This window comes from Protopterus annectens, chromosome 1.part0 (genome assembly GCF_019279795.1).
Source record: "Protopterus annectens isolate FY-2018-M chromosome 1.part0, PAN1.0, whole genome shotgun sequence".
Lineage (NCBI taxonomy): Eukaryota > Metazoa > Chordata > Ceratodontiformes > Protopteridae > Protopterus > Protopterus annectens.
In genome coordinates this window covers 1,869,877,546-1,869,896,392 of record NC_056725.1, presented here as the reverse complement: position 1 = coordinate 1,869,896,392, position 18,847 = coordinate 1,869,877,546, and the positions used below count along the sequence as shown (strand labels likewise).

At 40.3% G+C, this 18,847-nt stretch overlaps 1 protein-coding gene across 1 annotated transcript in view; it reads right to left on the bottom strand.

The window, feature by feature from the left end:
* Nucleotides 1-11,157: 11,157 nt before the first annotated feature.
* CPLANE1 (ciliogenesis and planar polarity effector 1) overlaps nt 11,158-18,847 on the bottom strand; it is a 4,248,669-nt gene continuing 4,240,979 nt past the window's right edge. Inside the window, exon 47 of the mRNA XM_044076333.1 lies at nt 11,158-11,356. Within this exon, the coding sequence (XP_043932268.1) occupies nt 11,158-11,356 (199 nt within the window). The remainder of the gene's footprint in view (nt 11,357-18,847) is intronic.

Here is an 18,847-nt window from a genome sequence, read left to right as displayed (position 1 = left end):
GACTCCTACCCAAGAAGACTGAATGTTGTAATTAAATCAAAAGGTGCTTCAAGAAAGTATTCGTTTAAGGGTGTGCACACTTATGCAACCAGCTTATTGTACGTTTTTTATTTTTTATATTTTTTTCCCTAACAGATTTGTTTTTCAATTGAATTGTGCAGGTTATAGGTCAAATTAAAGGTGGGAAAAGTTTTGAAATGATTTATTGTGGTCTCATTTTTTATATCACAAAAACCTGGCATTTTAACATGGGTGTGTAAACTTTTTATATCCACTGTAATTACCAGCATTCTTAATATGCTATATGCCTCAAGAGATGCAGAGTTTAAAATTAACCCCCAGCAAATGATAGTAAGTCAAGTTACTGCACAACCTGCCTATGTGAGAGCTCTTCTACATTACAACACTCTCCATTTCACAAGAAACCTGGCAGAAAAGATTAATGCAAGTGGAAAAATCAACCTGGTAAATGCATTACAGGGAACTCCATAAAGATGGACTATAACGCACACAGATCTCATCTCTTGAGATATTTTAAGATACTTCCTTGATCTATCTGAAACAGGAAACAGACTTTTTCTCTTCGATTTCAAAAAATACCTGCCCTGCTCTGTATTACAGATGAATAAAGATCTAACTGTGACTCAGATAATCTGAATTCAAGAAGAAGTTCAAGTGCTGAAGGAACTTGAAAGGGAATGGGAGTGTGGCAGCAAGCAGCTTATGTGAGTGAGACAGCACACTAAGGGGGGTTATCAGAAGACAGCAGAATCACATGCAGTGGAAAGATCAGTGACACGCATTCAGCTTTTGACAACCTGCTTCATTAGGAGCCCTCTGAGGGCCATAGCTTCCTGGGGTTGTCATGTAAGAAAATGTGCATATTCTGTAATTGAAAGAGTGCCATTACAAGTCTTTTGTACCAGTGAGCAAACATGTCAACCTCCAGTAGTTATAGATTAAAAGAAAAAAAAAAACTAATGGCTGCCTACATGATGGTCACTCATAGTCTGGTCTCACCCCTGATACAGGGGAAATCAGTGGGCCTACTTGGCCATGAAGAGGCTGATGGCCAAAATCTCCAGCTTTCCAAAGGTAATTAATTACACCCACTATGGCTGCTGGTGAGCAATCTACTGTTTTGGTATTAAAATATGCCAAAGCACCAGAACATTTTGATTTTTCATTTTAGTGTTATAACAACTTGCTGTAACACTGATTATGCTTTATTCAACTTGTCCATAAAAAGTATTTTACCAACAATTTCCTAGTCCTACTTTATCTCTATTAAAGCAAGCGCTGAGTGGATGCCGTTTATACAGTAAACCTGCTACTTGAGGATTGATCAGGCTTAGTTCCTTACCACGGAGTCCCATAAATCTTCAAATTATCATGCTGAGTGCAAATATTTAAAAGATTCTCATCCCTCCCCCCAATAAATGGTATCACAAAAACAGTTATCAAACCAGAATATGGAAGAAGTGTGCAGATAAACTGAATTAAAATCCAACAAAGTTATAAACAAAAGTACACAATCTCTTCTTATTTTTGTTGTGTATACTGCATAAGTATTACAGTTTATTTTTTCAAGATAATGAGGTTAGGCAGCTTCTCAAAAATGGAAACTCATACAAATGTTTAGATTAATTATGTGGGATTTCCCTCTAAAGATTATTCATACTTCTCTCTTTGTCATTAGGAATCTGACTTTTGGGATCTACTGTAAATAAAAAAAAATTAAAACTTTGTTAGGTGCATTGCTTCAACAAGAAAGCCCAAGAAGAAGCATCTATTCCAATGTCACCATTAAATATGTTGTTATTGCCTTTAACATGTGTTCAGAATATCAAGGTTATAAATGGGATAACTTGGAAAATCAAGTGTAATGCCAAATATATGGAAAACTAATCTAAATTTAATTTTACATTTCAAGACAAAAAATCATTGTGTTAAGCTGCAAATTATTCCCTGATCTGTAAACCCCTTGTAAACCCTTTCCCTCTGCATCCTTACCACATCCAAAGGAGATGGACAAAGTTATTTGGTAAAAGATAAGGCAACAAGCACCCCCCCCCCCCAAGATGAGCTTTAACAAACCTCTAGTGGTGTAGTCAGTTTAGAGAGCTTAGGTGTGGCAGAGTTAGAACTGTTATTTTTTGTTTTCTCTGAAATGCAACTGCTGCTCAAGTTTATGGGTCTAGCAGACAGGAAGCAGGACCAAATTTCCACATTGAAGGTCTCTGCCCCTTTTCCAAGGCTGTGCAAAAAAGAGAGTTAGCAATCTCAGCCAAGGGATGTGGGGAATGTATTGTAGGACCTGCCTTCTCTAATAAAAAAATACTGTTTTATTTGTGTTTTTGTTTACAATGAATAATGCTAAGTGTTTATTTAGTATTTGGATTTAACAGCTTGGGCTGCATGTGATTGACACAAATCTAAAAACAGATGTTCCAGTCATTCACTCTCAAAACAGTTTGCTTATTTCCAGCTTCTGTTGAACATACTCAACAGATTGTGGAATAGACAGGTATCAAAAGGTCTAAAATGGGTCTGTTCATCCAAACAAACTTTATATCTGATCTCAATGGTCAAGTAAGGAAGTGCACTTGATACACAACAAGCAGACAGGACAACCATCCTGTACAAGGATCATCTTCTTCAGAATGGAGTGCCCATCAATAGCAGAAATACACACACACAAACACACACACACACACACACACACACACACACACACACACACACACACACACACACACACACACGGGTTTACTTTAAGAAAATGAAACACCCAAATATCAACATGCATACTGTCGACCATCAAAAATAAAAAAGACAACATCTTAATATGTATGCTTCGAGAAAAAAACTGAGAGCATGCAACTTCAAAACAACCTTTTTGCAGGGAACCCCCACACCCCCTGCTACTCATATATTCTAACTCCGAGATTGCAAACATTTGGGGAAAGGAAATATTCCCAAACAATGATACTGTAGTGATCTCGCACAACGGTCAACCATTTGTTTTGTCGAGCCAAGGTTTACACTGCCAGGTGGCTAAGCTTGCCGAGGTAGTTCATTCATACCACACACACACACACACACACACACACACACACACACACACACACACACACACACACACACACACACACACACACACACTCAACCCTATGGCCAATTTAGAGTGTCCAATCCACCTATTGCATGCATGTCTTTGGAATGTGGGAGAAAAACGGAGCACCCGGAGGAAAACCACGTGACCGCAGGGAGGACATGCAGACACACAGAAGGTACCCCAGCTGAGAATTGAACTGGAGGACCTCTTGCTGTGATGTGACAATGCTAACTGCTGCACCACTGCAGTCACCCAATATATCTATATCTATATATATATATATATATATATATATATATATATATATATATATATATATATATATATATACATACACACACACACACACACACACATATATATATATATATATATATATATATATATATATATATATATATATATATACAGAGAGAGAGAGAGAGGGGCAGTGAGAGGGCTCTATTGTGTATGATCAAACTAATTTAATATTGAATTGAAAACTCAAAACAAAAAGATCGAATATACATAGTGCCGAACATGAAAAATATCGAATGAAATAATACTGAAAAAGGAAAACTATTTCCTCTCCCGATATTAACAGTAAAACCCCCAATAACACCAGCTTCAAATTTGCCTGAATAATGGCAGTGTTATGGGAAGGTTTTTATGATTGTAAGGTGTAGGTTTAGGGTTGAGCGAAGGGGCAGCATTAGGGTTAGTGTTAGCGTTAATAATGGGTGCTAATTAACCCTAATTCCCCCTTTCCTCAACCCTAATCCTATACCTTACCTTCATAAAAACCTTCCTGTAACACTGCCACTACACAAGACACACTTGGACCCAGAAATATTCACAAACACACACAAATTGCACTATATCTATTCCCCTAACCTAACCCAGAAGTACACAGACTCACATGCAAACATACAACACTTATCCTGTGCTCATTCCCAACCATAACCATAGATCACATACACAGGCAGAAACACAGTCACACCTCTAAACCTGTGTGCCTGTCTCGACATTACACAGCAATGACATTTCTACTGCTCGGCTATCTGTACTATCGACATTAAACCACGTACCCAGTCTTTGTTGAAGAAATGGCATCTGACAAAATGGGGGGGACCCAGATATAGATTTATATATTTCTAATTAAAAAAAAAAATCAATAAAACTTTTTTTTGCAGGGGGCAAGCACCCACACCCTCTTATAATTATACACTGTATATTAATTCAGAGATTGCACAAAAGGAAGGGTAAAGGCAAATTTCCCAATCCCTTAATTTTGTGTAGTGTCTCACATCTGACGATCAACTGCCTATAGTCAACTAGACAGCTGTTGAGATTTAAAATTGCACTTATTTTAAGCGTTTGCAGTATACACACACACACATATATATATATATATACACACACACACACACACACACACACACACACACACACACACACACACACACACACACAAATAGATCTGGAAAAATAGATATAGATATGGATATATATATATATATGTGCATGTACACACAGACACACACACATATGTGTGTGTGTGTGTATATATATATATATATATATATATATATATATGTATGTATATATATATATATATATATATATATATATATTTTTTTTTTTCTATAGATTTGCACACACACACCTCCAAATGTCAACACGTGCCTTTCCCTACATAAAGTAAAGTTAATTACTATTATTTAATAAAAAATATTTCTCAACAGTAGGCCAGGCATGATAAACATAAAATGTAACATCAAGAAATAGTTGTACCCTTAAATCACCACACCAGCATATTACATATTCATGTTTCTTTTGGATTATTGGAACAGTATTTTTAAAGACTTAAACCTTTAAATGGAAACTCAGTTATAGGTTTGAGCCCTTAAAAGTAGTCCCTGCATTAGTAAATAATGCCACTCAATAACCCATTTTGAGGGAACACTAAGACTATTTCCAACCTGCTTAAAGCTCCTAACAAGATGATGATTGTCCCAAAACCCATACACACCATAAGACTGGAGAAATGACACCAGAGAAAGCCACATAAGTGGAGTCTTTGCAGTTGCATAAATGAGCAAAGTACAGACTAGAAAACTGATATATGTGGCATGTTATATTCTGTCTTGCAGTTACAAAAGTTAAAGGCACAGGGTTGGTGTTTCTCTCAGTGGCATATGTAAAACTCTGCACATCACAGCCACCACCTCAATACACACACATGTGTACATACGTGCGCGCACTCGCACAAACACACACACGCACACATATATTGTGATTTAAATTCCTTCAGGACAGGGAAAAAATGTATCTCAGAATGCAGACAAATCTATATAGTTGATCTTTAGTATCAAATATACATTTATTTATTGCTAACATACCAGCAAGTAGCAGCTACTTCTGTGCAGCCTCCTAAACTTACATTAGGAGCACAAAAATACAAAGTATGCATATCCTGACTACCATGATCATACAAGCCTTCATTTTATTCCACCCTTTCTTGTAATTCTGTCACATACGATGAAAAGCACTAAGTGATCACCATGAAAAAATATAAGATATGGACCTGAACTCTTATAGTATTTGTATATTTTTTCTAGACAACTTTCATGATGATTGATATTTTCAGGGATAAGCTGGTACCCAAGAAATAGACCCTGAGATGGTGTTATTTATTACTCCGTGGCTGCTGATAAATTAAGATGTACAACTGTTAAATCGTTTATTTGCATAGATTTTTCTGTAGGTTTTAAATAAGCATGGAAAATATACCATGCAGTCATGCACTGAAGTACATGTCTAATGTTTCAATAATTATCAAATAAAATTATTTGATTAAGTTAAATGTCACTATTTGACTGAATGACCTGCTTAACATAGGCTGACTAGGTAAGTGGACTAACCCTTTCTCTTCAGACATGACCCAGGTCCAGAGGACACAAATGCAATAAATGATTTTGCAAACAGCACAAGCAAGTGTGAAAGCACATGAAGTCAATCAATACCTATGAACCACAGTAAATCCTACACAGGAAAGAATTAGATTTTCCTCTTTGCGATTCCTTAAACCTCTTGTATTAGAAGCAACATGGAATACATGCAAATGACCCCTTAAGCACATCAGGTGTTTCAGCTATACGGCAATTCTGAATATCCATGACTTTTTTTTCTTTTTAAGCCTATTTATGGATGAATTCAAGCCAAACTCCACCATATATGGTCCAGCTGTGGACATGCATGTTTCAGCCTTCTTATGGCATCATCGGCACAGCATAAGTGGAATGTTTGACTAACGGTTAGAAACACAGGGTTGTCTTACCCAGCTGATATCCATAACTATTAGGGTATCTGCAAAATATCCCAACCAAAACCTAAAATGAGTAATAAGGTCACATAGAAAAAACAATCAGTCGAAACCAAAAGAAAACTCTAGCAAAGCTAGACTTTGAATGTGCCCATAAATAGGCTTAAAAAGAAAAAAAGTCACGGACATTCAGATTTACCATATAGCTGAAACACCTAATGTCCTTAAGGAGTCATTTCCATATATCCCAAGTTGCCTCTAATACAAAAGGTTTAAGGAATCACACAGTGAAAAGTCTAGCTTAGCTAGATTTTTCTTTTGTGTTTTACTGATTGTTTTTTCGATGTGACCTTTTTACTCACTGTTTTAGTTTCTGGTTGGGATATTTTGCAGACACCCTAATGGTTATGGATGTCAGCTGGGTAGACAACCTTGTGATTCTAAACATTAGCCAACATTCCACTTATGATGTGTTGAGGATGCATGCCCACAGCTAGTGGGGTTTGGCTTTATTGGCCTGAATTTCTCCATAAATAGGCTTAAAAAGAAAAAAAGTCATGGACATTCAGAATTGCCATACAGCTGAAACACCTGATGCCCTTAAGGGGTCATTTCCATATATCCCAAGCTGCCTCTAATACAAGAAGTTTAAGGAGTCATACAATGGAAAGTCTAGCTTTGCTAGATTTTTCTTTTGGTTTTTACTCATTGTTTTTTTCTGTGTGACCTTTTCACTCATTGTTTTACACATGAAAGAGTTATCACAAATAATATCTCCCTAGTTAGATTACTGTGAATTCACTGAAGTTTTACTTGCATTCAGACAAGGAAAAACATTCCTACCGATCTTAAGTGTTGAATGTCACTTTGGTTACTCAGCCATATCCCTGTAATCTCTTTATAGCCAGTGACTTTTCATTTTGTACCAATCAAAACAAGGTGCATTTCCCCAAGCTTCTTCAATAAACCTACCCACCACAGAAAGGCAGTGGTAACTGTCAACACATAAGAGTAATTCTAATGACTGCTTGCTCACTGATATTTCTGTTTTTTTTTTCACTCATTCATATGACTTAGCACAAACAGAAATGCAAACTCAGGTCTATGTAGGAGAGAATTTTATTTATTTATTTTTTTCTTAAACAAAAACTCTAATGTCTGTACACATTCCAATGATGAACAAAGATGTGTATATAATGGCAGACATGAAGAACAGCTGTTCTGATATAGTATTAATCTCACTCATTAAGACAGTTGTTATTTAATGGTGACCTTATGCAATTAGAATTGTTACCTTTAAAAATTGATTGTAATCACAGATAATTAAATCTGAATGATGTAAAATGTCTGGATAAGGACATAACTTGTAAATATTATATACAGTTTAAGTCTGAGTTTACTTTACTGATGAGAAATTTTATATAGGTTCATAGGTTGGTACTGGGCTATCTGCCCAAAGGCATATATTAGCCCAGCCACGTTGTGCGGTATTCACCGCCCCTTTAGTAGTTTGACTAGTACCCTTGGCCCCTATCTAGTAGTGCTGTTGGTGTGATCCCTGGTGTGAACTTCCAGTTACCCATCCACTCATCAAGGTTCCTCTTGAAGAGTGATAGTGAGAGGCTCTGTCTTATGTAGATCGGGACCCTGTTCCATAGTAAGGGAAGTCTCTGCGAAGGGAATCTATCCCTCCAGCATGTTCTATTCATTGTTATATAGAATATTTTGTGTTGGGAATTAATTTGTATATAATTTTATGAGAAAAAAATAACAGATTCATGTTGTGTATTCCCCTCTGATAAAAATGTTACCTTTATTTAGTGCACTTGTGTCCATGTTGACAGCTAAGCAGCAATATATGACAAGGGGGTAAAGTAAGGTAATGAAGATTTTATCCAAAGGTAAAGGCAGAGTGACCAAAATGAACCCAAACAAATGTAAACAGTAAAGTTATTCACTTTGTTATTAGCTCTTCCCATCACCCTCCTGAGAAGCATTGCATCAAAAGGCTTTACTACAGTTTAAGGACAGCTGTATATAGTGCATCCCCCTTGACACAAGCAGTTACTTGTGATAGAGCTGTATCAGGCTAGACTGAAAAGGCTGCCTATTGGCTACACAATTTGCACTCATAAACTTTACAAGTTACAAATCCAGCCTGAAGAAATGGTCCAAAATGTGTGGGTCCGTGTGTGTGTTAGTATTTGTGTGTTTGCAACGAGTGATAGCCAAATTATCTCTTCCAGGTGCAGCACTTGAGATTTTTCACAACTGAGGTAATCTATGCAGAAGTACAAATGACACTAGGTATGTGACTCAAAAAATGAGAAATGTTGAACCCACCACCACTGTTAACACAGAAAGTGCACTCTACTAGTATATCAGTATGCTGCATGCCTGGATGAAGGTGAAGGTATCAGCAGGTAGGCCAATACAAAAAAAAAAAACAAGCCCTGGCATTATAAAAGCCCTAGAAGTTACGGCACCCAGCCTTTTCCTCATAGAAGGAAAAGGAACAAAATTACCACTGACAGCCAATGGTTGGGTGTTCAAGCATCAAAGGTTAATGAGATGGGAACAGAAAAATAAACAAATCAATTGTGTGGATCCTGCATGGATCTTTTATACAAAGGGGTTACTCTTACTACTCCCTCCATTCCTACAGCACCACTTCAGTTTTCAAGAGATTATATATAGTTTTGCCAATGGGTTACACAGCGTGCTTGCAGTTCTCTCAGCATCCACAAGGTTTGGCCATCAGGTCCCACTGTCATACCCATTACGTAAGATGAGCTTACCATCTGCCTCCCTCAAGTCACATACCTCTCTGTCTTTCTCTCCTCATCTCTGCAAGCCCCCTACCCCACCCGAAATCTGGTATCCTAGCATTTTAATTCCTTTTTAAGTATATATTAGTCTGATTTCTTCATACTCCCAAAATACTTCCTGAAACCCAGTCTCAGGTTGATTTTCCTTTTTCTTATTTCGGATTCAGCTGTTGTAAGTCATCTGAGATTCTCATACCTTCTCCATATACAAGCACTCATTCCTTGTTCTGTCCTTCTATACTGCATTATACAGTTTCTCTGCTGAAGCTAGCTCCTCCAGCCCTTCAAGTTTTCTTTTTCAAGGGCACAACCTCACCTCAGGTTTCGTGCCCACTGAGTGGCGCAGAGCTATAGTTATCCCAATCCACAAGGGGGGATCCACCTTGGATCCCGGAAACTACCGTCCCATCAGTCTGACAAGCCTTATCTGCAAGGCCATGGAGCGTATTATCATGGAACTTATAAATAAAGACATTGGCAACCTTCAAACACTGGACCCCACCCAGTTTGGGTTTGTGAAGGGCCGATCTTGTCTCCTGAACCTGATTGACTTCTTTGAATCAGTCTCCAGAGCCATGGACAAGGGTAAGGTGGTCCACACAGCCTATCTAGACCTTGCCAAGGCCTTTGACACCATCCCCACTCTGGAATCATAGATAAACTTACTAAGTTGGGCATTAATCCCTATGTCACCCAATGGGTTGCTAAATGGCTTACTGATAGAACCCACACTGTAAAAGTAGCCGACTCCAAATCCAGTTCCAGACAAGTGACAAGTGGAGTACCTCAGGGTTCAGTCCTGGGGCCGCTCTTGTTTGGCATCTACTTCTCTGAAGTACAGGTCAACACTAAGGGACACTGGCTAACAAAGTTTGCAGATGACTGCAAACTGGGAGCCATTATTGAATCCCCAAATGATGTGGATACTCTACAAAAGGGCCTTACAGAAACAGATGCTTGGTGCCAGAGCCATGGGCTCAAGCTCAATGCCAAGAAATGTATTGTTATCCCTTTGGGAAAAACATGTATCCATGAATTACCATATAGGTGGCAGTACACTAAACACAGAAAGTGTGATAAGAGACTTAGGGACACAGGTGGACAGTGGTCTCACCTTCGATAACCACATCGCCACAACAGTCAGGAAATCCTTCTATGTGGCACACCTCATCACGAAGGGCTTTTCATCCAGAAAAAGGAGGTCATTGTCCCACTGTACTCATCCCTCATTAGACCCATTATAGAATACAATGCCCCATTTGGTATGTACCTCTCAAGACATCTGCAACAACTGGAAAGGCCTCAGAAATACCTCACTAAAAGAATCACAGGCCTAAAGCAGATGGCCTATGCTGACCGCCTTAAAAAACTCCAGCTATACTCTGTTTCATATCGTCTACTCAGAGGCGATCTCTGCTTAACATACAAGGCCATGTCAAACCCACAGCTGTTGGACATGCTACACTTAAAGAAATCCCAATCCCTCAGAGCTACACGCTCAGGGATCTAAACCTTGTCATCACAATAAACAAAACATTTTGGAGGGATAGGTTCCTGACCCAGAGACTCCCCAGACTCTGGAATAGATTGCCCATACATGTCAAGCAGAGTGCCTCTTTGGACCTCTTCAAGAGGAACCTTGACGATTGGATGGGAGAAAGGAAATTCACCCCAGGGATCACGTCAGTCACCCTGCTAGACAGGGGTCCAGGAAAGTAAATAATGTGGGAAGAAATATTCAGGGAATTGTTATGGCTAGGCTTGTATAGGCCCTAGGGCTGATAGCCTAGTACTAACCTATGAACCTATGAACTTTCCCAGCTGGCTGGAGCAGCAGCCTATGCTGGAATATTTCTCAGTTTCTCAACGGTTTGCAGCATAAGTGCAGATATTCACTTACAACTGATTCATACAGCAGAATGCCTAATACTCACCTCTGCTGACTTAAATGGACTGAATTCCCTCTCTCTTAGCTCAGTCAACTTTTTCTGATATTCAGCTGACCTTTCCTTCCATTTCTTCTTCATCCAGTCTCTGATTTCTTTGTGATTCCTTTCTTTTCTCTGTAAAGTTTGCTCTCTGGATATCTCTTGGACAGAAGCCATTCTAAATGGAAAGGGTGCAAAAATGATTTAATTAAAATGACTGCTATTAAATAAATAGTAAGACAATGTTTTAAGCATCTGCATGTTTTTATTTGCTATGAATATAAAGCTCCACTATACTTTTAACTGGTCAAATTCTACCCTTCACTAATCTTATTCAGTAAAAAAGAACATATGCAAACACTCAGCTCATCTGCTCATCTTTGAGAAAAATCTTAGCAATTTCTTTCAATCTCATCATCTCACATACAGAACATGCAACCTAACTTTTAGCTTACCATCCTTTTTCCTAGGTTAAGAGGCATACTTGACCCCAGAATCCCAATTTCACGATGCTCATTTGAACATGGTGAAACACACAAACAAAACAAAATGACAGGGTTGCAAAATTAATATAAGCTTCGGGTTTACTTCCACAAAGAACTACTGCCAAGGATAGCAGCTAAAGAATCATAAATATGTGTCGGTGAGGTGCAGACGGGGGGGGGGGGGGATTAAAGCACCCACTGCAGAGGGTACTCGCGTATATTTTATAGCAAGTTGGAGGGCCCCTCTACAGTGAGAGCAACATCTAGGTAGAATTCCAAGTAGTACTCTGATAAATTAGTATCCAAAAAGGAAGACAGGAACCTGAAAGACAGTCTGCAACATGGCTGTGCCAAATGATTCTCTATGAATGGATTTTAGTACCTCTCCTGGTTTTATACTGTTACTATATTTTATACATATTCATACTGCATTTTATCTAGATAGCAGTTAAGCTTGCTTATTGTAGTCCTCATTAACTTTTCTCCCCTTTTTTCTGGGCATACTGTTGGACCTTAGGAGCTGTATGTAAGGAGATTAGTTTATTCATCTAGAGTGGAGGTGTAAGCTACAGAGTTTGGTGGGGATATGCGCCAACAATTATAGGAGGTTACTAGGCTAATGGCCCTAGGGCCTTTACAAGCATAGCCAACAGTTTATCGCCAAAAAGAAACCTCAGTCAGCACATGTCGCCCCTGACAATGAGGGACAAAGGTGTAACCCCTGGGACAAATTTGTGGTTCCCCATCCACTCATCAAGGTTGTGCTTGAAGAGGGTCAGCAAGGTACTCTGTTTGACATGTATGGGAAGTCTATTAGAGAGAAGGGGCAGCCTTTGGGAGACAAACCTCTCTCTCCAGCAGGTTTTGTGGATGTCGCATATTAGATTTAGGCCTATCGAGTGGGAGTGAGTACTGAACGAGGAGTTAAGACTTATGGATATGAAGCATCTCTTGTACGGCAGGGTCTGATATTGCCTTGTAAGCGAGACACAGATCACCTCTGAGCAATCTGCATGATACTGAGTAGAGTGACATCGAGTTAAGCCTGTCCGCATAGGACAAGTGTTGGAAACAATGTATTCTCTTTGTGAGGTATTTCTGTGGTCTTTCTAGTTGGTGCAGGTGTTTGGAGAGGTACATACCAAACATGGTATTATACTCAATTATAAGTCTAATAAGGGAGGAGTACAGAGAGGTAATAACCTCCTTTTTTGGATGCAATCCCTTTACTTATGAGATTATCCAAGTAAAAGGCTTTTTGGACCACCGCTGCCACATGATGGTCGAATGTGAGATTGTTATCAACCTGAGTACCCAGGTTTCTCACCACAGGTTGTGTGTTTAGGGGGTTGTCGTTGATGTGGTAATCAGCAAGGGCTGTGTTTTTTCAGAATGGCATGATAATAGATTTATTTGCATTTAACTTAAGGTCATGACTTTGGCACCAGGTATTTGTAGCTGTGAGACCCTCTTGCAGTATGTTAACATAATTTGGGGAGTCAATGACAGCACCCAACTTACAGTCATCCATAAACTTGGTCAGCCACAGGCCTTTTGTCTTTGCCTGGACCTCTGAGAAGTAAATGCCAAACAGTAGGGGTCCCCAGGACAGATCCCAGGGGGACAACACTAGTGAGAAGTCTGCTGTTGGAAGTGGCGGCGCCTATTTTGACCTTGTAGTTCCTATCTGTGGGCCAGCTGGCCACCCATCTGACTAGGTAGGGATTAACACCAAGTTGTGTTAGCTTTTTGATGATGCCCAAGTGGGGATTGTGTCAAAGGCCTTGGCCAGGTCAAGGTAAGCTCTATGTACTGACTTTCCCTCATCCAGGGCCTTGGTGATAGTCTCAAAGAAGTCCACTAGGTTCGATAGGCAAGATCTGCCCCTGATGAATCTGAATTCGGTGGGGTCAAGTGCTTGCAGATTGCCTATGTCCTTGTTTATGAGATCCATAATAATACACTCCATGGCTTTACAGATCAAATTTGTCAAGCTATTGGAGGGATAGTTTCCAGGGTCAGTAGTGTCACCACCTTTGTACAAGGGGATGACAATGGCAGTTTTCCACTCTGCTGGAACAAAGCCTGTAATTAGGCTGTGGTTGAATAAGGGTGCTCAATTTCGAAGCTAGCTCTTGCTGGAGATGGTGCAGAATACAGCCGGGGATACTATCAGCTCTCATGGAGACTGTGTTCTTTGCCTTGGATAGGGCCTTTAACACTTGATCTACAGAGATTTGAGGTGCGGGATAAGTATTGAGGATGTCGACTGGGCCTTTGGGGGGTGATAAGGGGGTGGAGTTTGTGCTGAACCTATCAGCTAGCAGACTGGCTAAGTCAGCATGATCAGTGTAAGTGGTACCATTAAGTACTAGTTCGGAACAAACTTGGGCTTTGCCATGGAGGTTCCTAATGTTAATTGAAGAAGGACTTATGGTTTCCCCTTGTTTTGGAGGCTAGTTTCAACTAATAATTGGTTTTGGAAGTTTTCACTAGTGATCTAATTTACTTGTTGAGGCGGAGGTGGAAGCTTTTCTGATTTGGAATTTGTTCCTTTTTACCCTTGGACAACAGTTTCTTCCTTTTTTGTAAAGCCTATTGATAGAGGATGTCCACCCAACAGGTTTGTGCTTCCTTGAGGAGCAGATTTTAGTTCCGTTGGGTATGGCTAAGTCCATGCAGTTGTACAGGTGCTTGTCTACTACATTGGCATACTGTATAGCATAGATGTCTGCATCATCTGAAGGGGGCAGTGGTGTGAAGCTGCTAATATCCTGCCTTAGGAGGTTGTAGTCAGCTTTTGATATGTTTTTTAGTTTGGTTATGGCTGGGGAGGAGTTGAGTGGGATAGGAACTTTGAATGAGACAGACGGATGATCTGATCTCACCAGGGAACAACATACTATGGGAGTGATGCAGTGGTCGCCCATCTTGGTGAAAACCAAGTCCAGCATGTTATCTCCCTTTGTGGGGGATGAGACCAGCTGATCTAGTGCATGAGAACTGATGAAGTCAAGGAATCTTTGGGTGAGTGCATTAGTGCAGGAATAGTTCACCTAGCCAATGTGAGGTAGTTGAAGTCACCAAGGATCAGGGTGTTAGGAGGTACCTTGATGTAGTCAAATAGGTCCAGGCAGGAGGAGTGGGTGCCCTGAGACATGCAGGGGGGTCTATATCTGGCTCTAACTTGGATGGGTGTCTTGCCAACTGTCAGTTGCACCTGGAGTAATTCCAGTGCGTCATGCTGGAAAACCAGTGTGGAAGTGTGCCTGTCGTTAATGAAGACAGAGACTCCACCACCCTTAGTCTTTACAACCTCATTTTTGGGTTGGAAAGTGTGGAATGAGGTACAGCCTGGTAAGGTAGTGGTGCTCTCCGCAGCCTTGAACCAAGTTTCCATGACTGCACAGATATCGGCATCTTCCAGTGTGAGGAGAGCCTCCAGTGAGTGCAATTTCAGACTAAGGCTCCTAGCATTGAGCAGCAAGACCTTCAATTTGCTTTTTAACAGATCTTTTATGTTGGAAGATTTGTCCCTGGGACATAGCCTAAAAAAGGCACAATGGGGGAGGCAAGAGCCTTGGCCAAGATCCAGAACCCCAGAGATGACAGGTGGAGGCCATCTCTGACAAAGCATCGAGGCCTGTCAACCATGTCATCCCAGGCAGGCAGATACTGGATCCCCTTAGAAAGACACCAGAAACTACGCCAATTGTTGAAGTCAAACATTTTTTGTTGGTATTGTGGTATCATTCTTCGTGAAGGTAGGATGCTGCTTAGGGCTAGGGTCATACCTGCCTAGAGCACATACTCTGAGACCTCAATCATGTCTCTCTTCATATAGTCCAGGGAGGTACGTCTCAAGTCATTCACACCAGCATGGAGAATGACAGAGTCATACTTGTACCTGCTGCGGAGAGACTTAAGTGTGCGTGTGATGTGGCAGATTCTAGCATCTGACAAACAGCTGACTGTGACCTTCTCCTTGTTGAGCCTGGTGAGGGGGACATCAGTGTGTCTCTCTACTGAGTCGCCAATGACTAGTATGTTTGGTTTATTGTTATGCCTTATGGGCTTTGTTTGTGAGACACTTGTGTGTTGACTACTGTGTGGGATGTGATTAGTGTTGTGTGTGGAATGTTTTTGAGTGTGTTTTGAGGGTCTCTGTTTAGGTAAGTTTTTGTTGAGGACCCCTGCATAGGTGGGTATGTGGCTCTGTGATGTGGGTGGTGTGGTGTTTGTACTGGCAATCTCCTCTTTGTCAGGAGTACTCAATTGGCTTTGCTGCGGCACATGTCTGACACATGTACTCTTGAAACAAGTACCACAAGTAGATAAACACTCACCACCTCCAACACAGTTTGCATTCATCACACTAGTTAAAGACCCATTAGCTTGCTAACGGCAGATCACAATACACGGCAAGGTGTTTGAATATGATTTGCCTGGAAACTGTGAACTTTTATTGCCTAAAAGCAAAGGCAACAAAGAGCTGGTCCACCTTCCTGCATTCGTGGCTCCTGGAGAAGCAGAACCATAACACACCAAGAGTACACAGAATCCCTATTGTCTGTATGTAGGAAGAAACTCAGAAGATGAACAGACTTGGCAAATGACAGCTCATATACCCCACTAATGACAGATGCAGGTTCTTTCTGAGTGGCACCCAATATTTATGAAAAACAAACTAAGAATTTCTAGAGTCTGATGCTCTGAAGTTGCTGAATAGAAATAATGGTCACAAGGAAAATTTTCCTCCAGGATATAAAAGGTAAAGTCAACCACTCCAAATGGTGGATGCAATGTGCTGATTATGAAATTTAGAACACAAAATTAAGAAAATGGATTCTTTGGGGGAGCGTATCCAGCTGTTTTAATCTGACAGTTTTGTCAAAGATTGACCAGATCCACTTGATGAAGCCTGTATTCCAGTCAAAGTTGAACTGTTTTACAAAATACATTTTCTTCTTCTGGGGGATTTTCCCACAAAACTTTCCTTTCCTGCAGGGGGAGACCCCCTTGGAATCCCTTGAGTATACATATAATTCAGATGTCACCATAACTTCAGAAGCAGGTTTAGAATCCTTGGATTCATGAAGCTCATCTCATATCAACAGTCTTCATTGAGACAAGCTTGACCGAATCACCATATTCTATAGGAAATTACTAAATCATGAGATGAGGATTAGGTAGATATCTCAGTTGTGGAATAATGGAGTCCTACAGTACAAAGTAGGACAGGATAAGCCAAACAGATTTAGCCAACCACAGACTAATGGAGGACAGCTTCTGATTTAAATAGCCATTTCTACTTGTCTTTGTATGTATTTGTGGAAATCCCTAATGTCTATGAGATTTTTCTGATTATCATATGGGAACTATAACCACAGCCACACTTTGAAATGTACCATCATCCTGCAAATGTATCACAACCCCAAGTGCCCAGACTGGAATCATATTTAGAAATGGCAAGCTTCAAAGGGCCTGGAAAAAAAGGTCTTTTTGCTCACTGAGTGACCTGAATGAGCCTTGGACCTTACACAAGAAATTTCACCCACAGGTGAGGAATGATGGGAGTATGAATGGAATGCATAAAGGACCTTCAGATTACACCAAGAAGATATCTACAAGCTCACTCTCCCATTCTCTTAGAACGTCTGTAGAACTGCTTTCTCCTAGATGGTGAAAAGGTCAGCTTTCACTGCAACCCAATATCAGATATCTGAAATATTGCTCTTATGGTCAGAGAGAGGACTGGCTTCCCTTAGGGAGAATAAAGCCCACGAAACTAGATGTGCTACCTCACAAAGACCTCAGGAATCTATCCAGACTGTTTCCAGATCCCCCTCAAAGAAATCCTCAACAGATCACTGGACCAGAGGGCTGGAAGACAGCAAGTCCAGTACCCATACAGTACCTCCTTGATGGGAGCAAGAAAAAATCTGAGTAGGGAAAGTCATGGAAAGAATATTGAGTGAAAGCCTGGTAGCATTTCTGGAGGACAGTAATCTACAGGAAAGCAAACAATATTGGGTCAAAGCCAAGAGGAGCTATTATTCAAACCTGAATACGTTTTATGACTGCATTTCATGTGAACCTGACAATGAGCACCAGCAGATGTGGTCTACCTGAACTTCAGTAAGGCCTATGTCTCATACCACATGAGACTGATAGGAAAACTGGAGAGTTTGGAGGGAAGACTGAGACTGGTGAACTGGACAGCTGCATGGCTGAATTGTAGGACAGAGAGAGTGATGATGAGATGGACAGTGCCAGGAATAAAGAGAGTGACTAGCGGAGTACTGTAGTGGTCTGTCCTAGGTCCAGTAGTCTTCACTGTTATCACAAAACTACTAAATGTATTTCAAATGTATGTGAAAGAATCGAGAAAAGAATCCTCCTCTTTGTTGATGACGCAAAAGTACTGTAGCAATGAAGGACAGAAGGGGACAGTCTTTGGGAAAGATGTGGAAAGAATGAACAACTGTGGCCGGAAGTTAACAAAGTTAAACACAAACAACTGCTAAATACATTACTTAGGTCACAACAACCCTGGTGTGAAACACCTGCTAGAGTGAGAGGAACTCATGGTAATAATGCAGGAGTGCTGATCATACATTAACTGGATGACTAGGAACACAATGAGAAGATAGTGAGAGCAGCAAAATTGATTATGGGATGTGTCTGCACGGAGTTAAATTCAAATTTTTAACTTGTTTACAACTGAACAAAATCTGAGAACAACAGATATAAAAGACTGATTATAATGTTGCGTCTTTCGGCTTTTCCAGGTTAGGGGTCGCCACAGCAGAACTCCAGTCCGCTAATGATTGGCAGTAGATTTTTACGTGCCGAGTTGCTAGCTCTGACGCACAATCTTCAATGAAGGTAAGCCCATTCACGCATGTCTCCACACAGAAGATGCTCTAGCTGAGAATCGAACAGGACAACGTCTTACTGTGAGGCGATAATGCTACAGCAGCACCACCACCGCAGAAAAGACTGATTAAAATAAATGTACAATATGATAAAAGGAAAAACATAACGAGGTACAGGATCTGAAAGGGTAAATGTAGCATAACTAATGTAGAAGACGGACTCCAGAAGCAAAGAGGTGCTGCTTACACTTTACAATGCCCTGATCAGACCATCCATTAAGTAATGTTTGAAGTTTTGAGGCCATG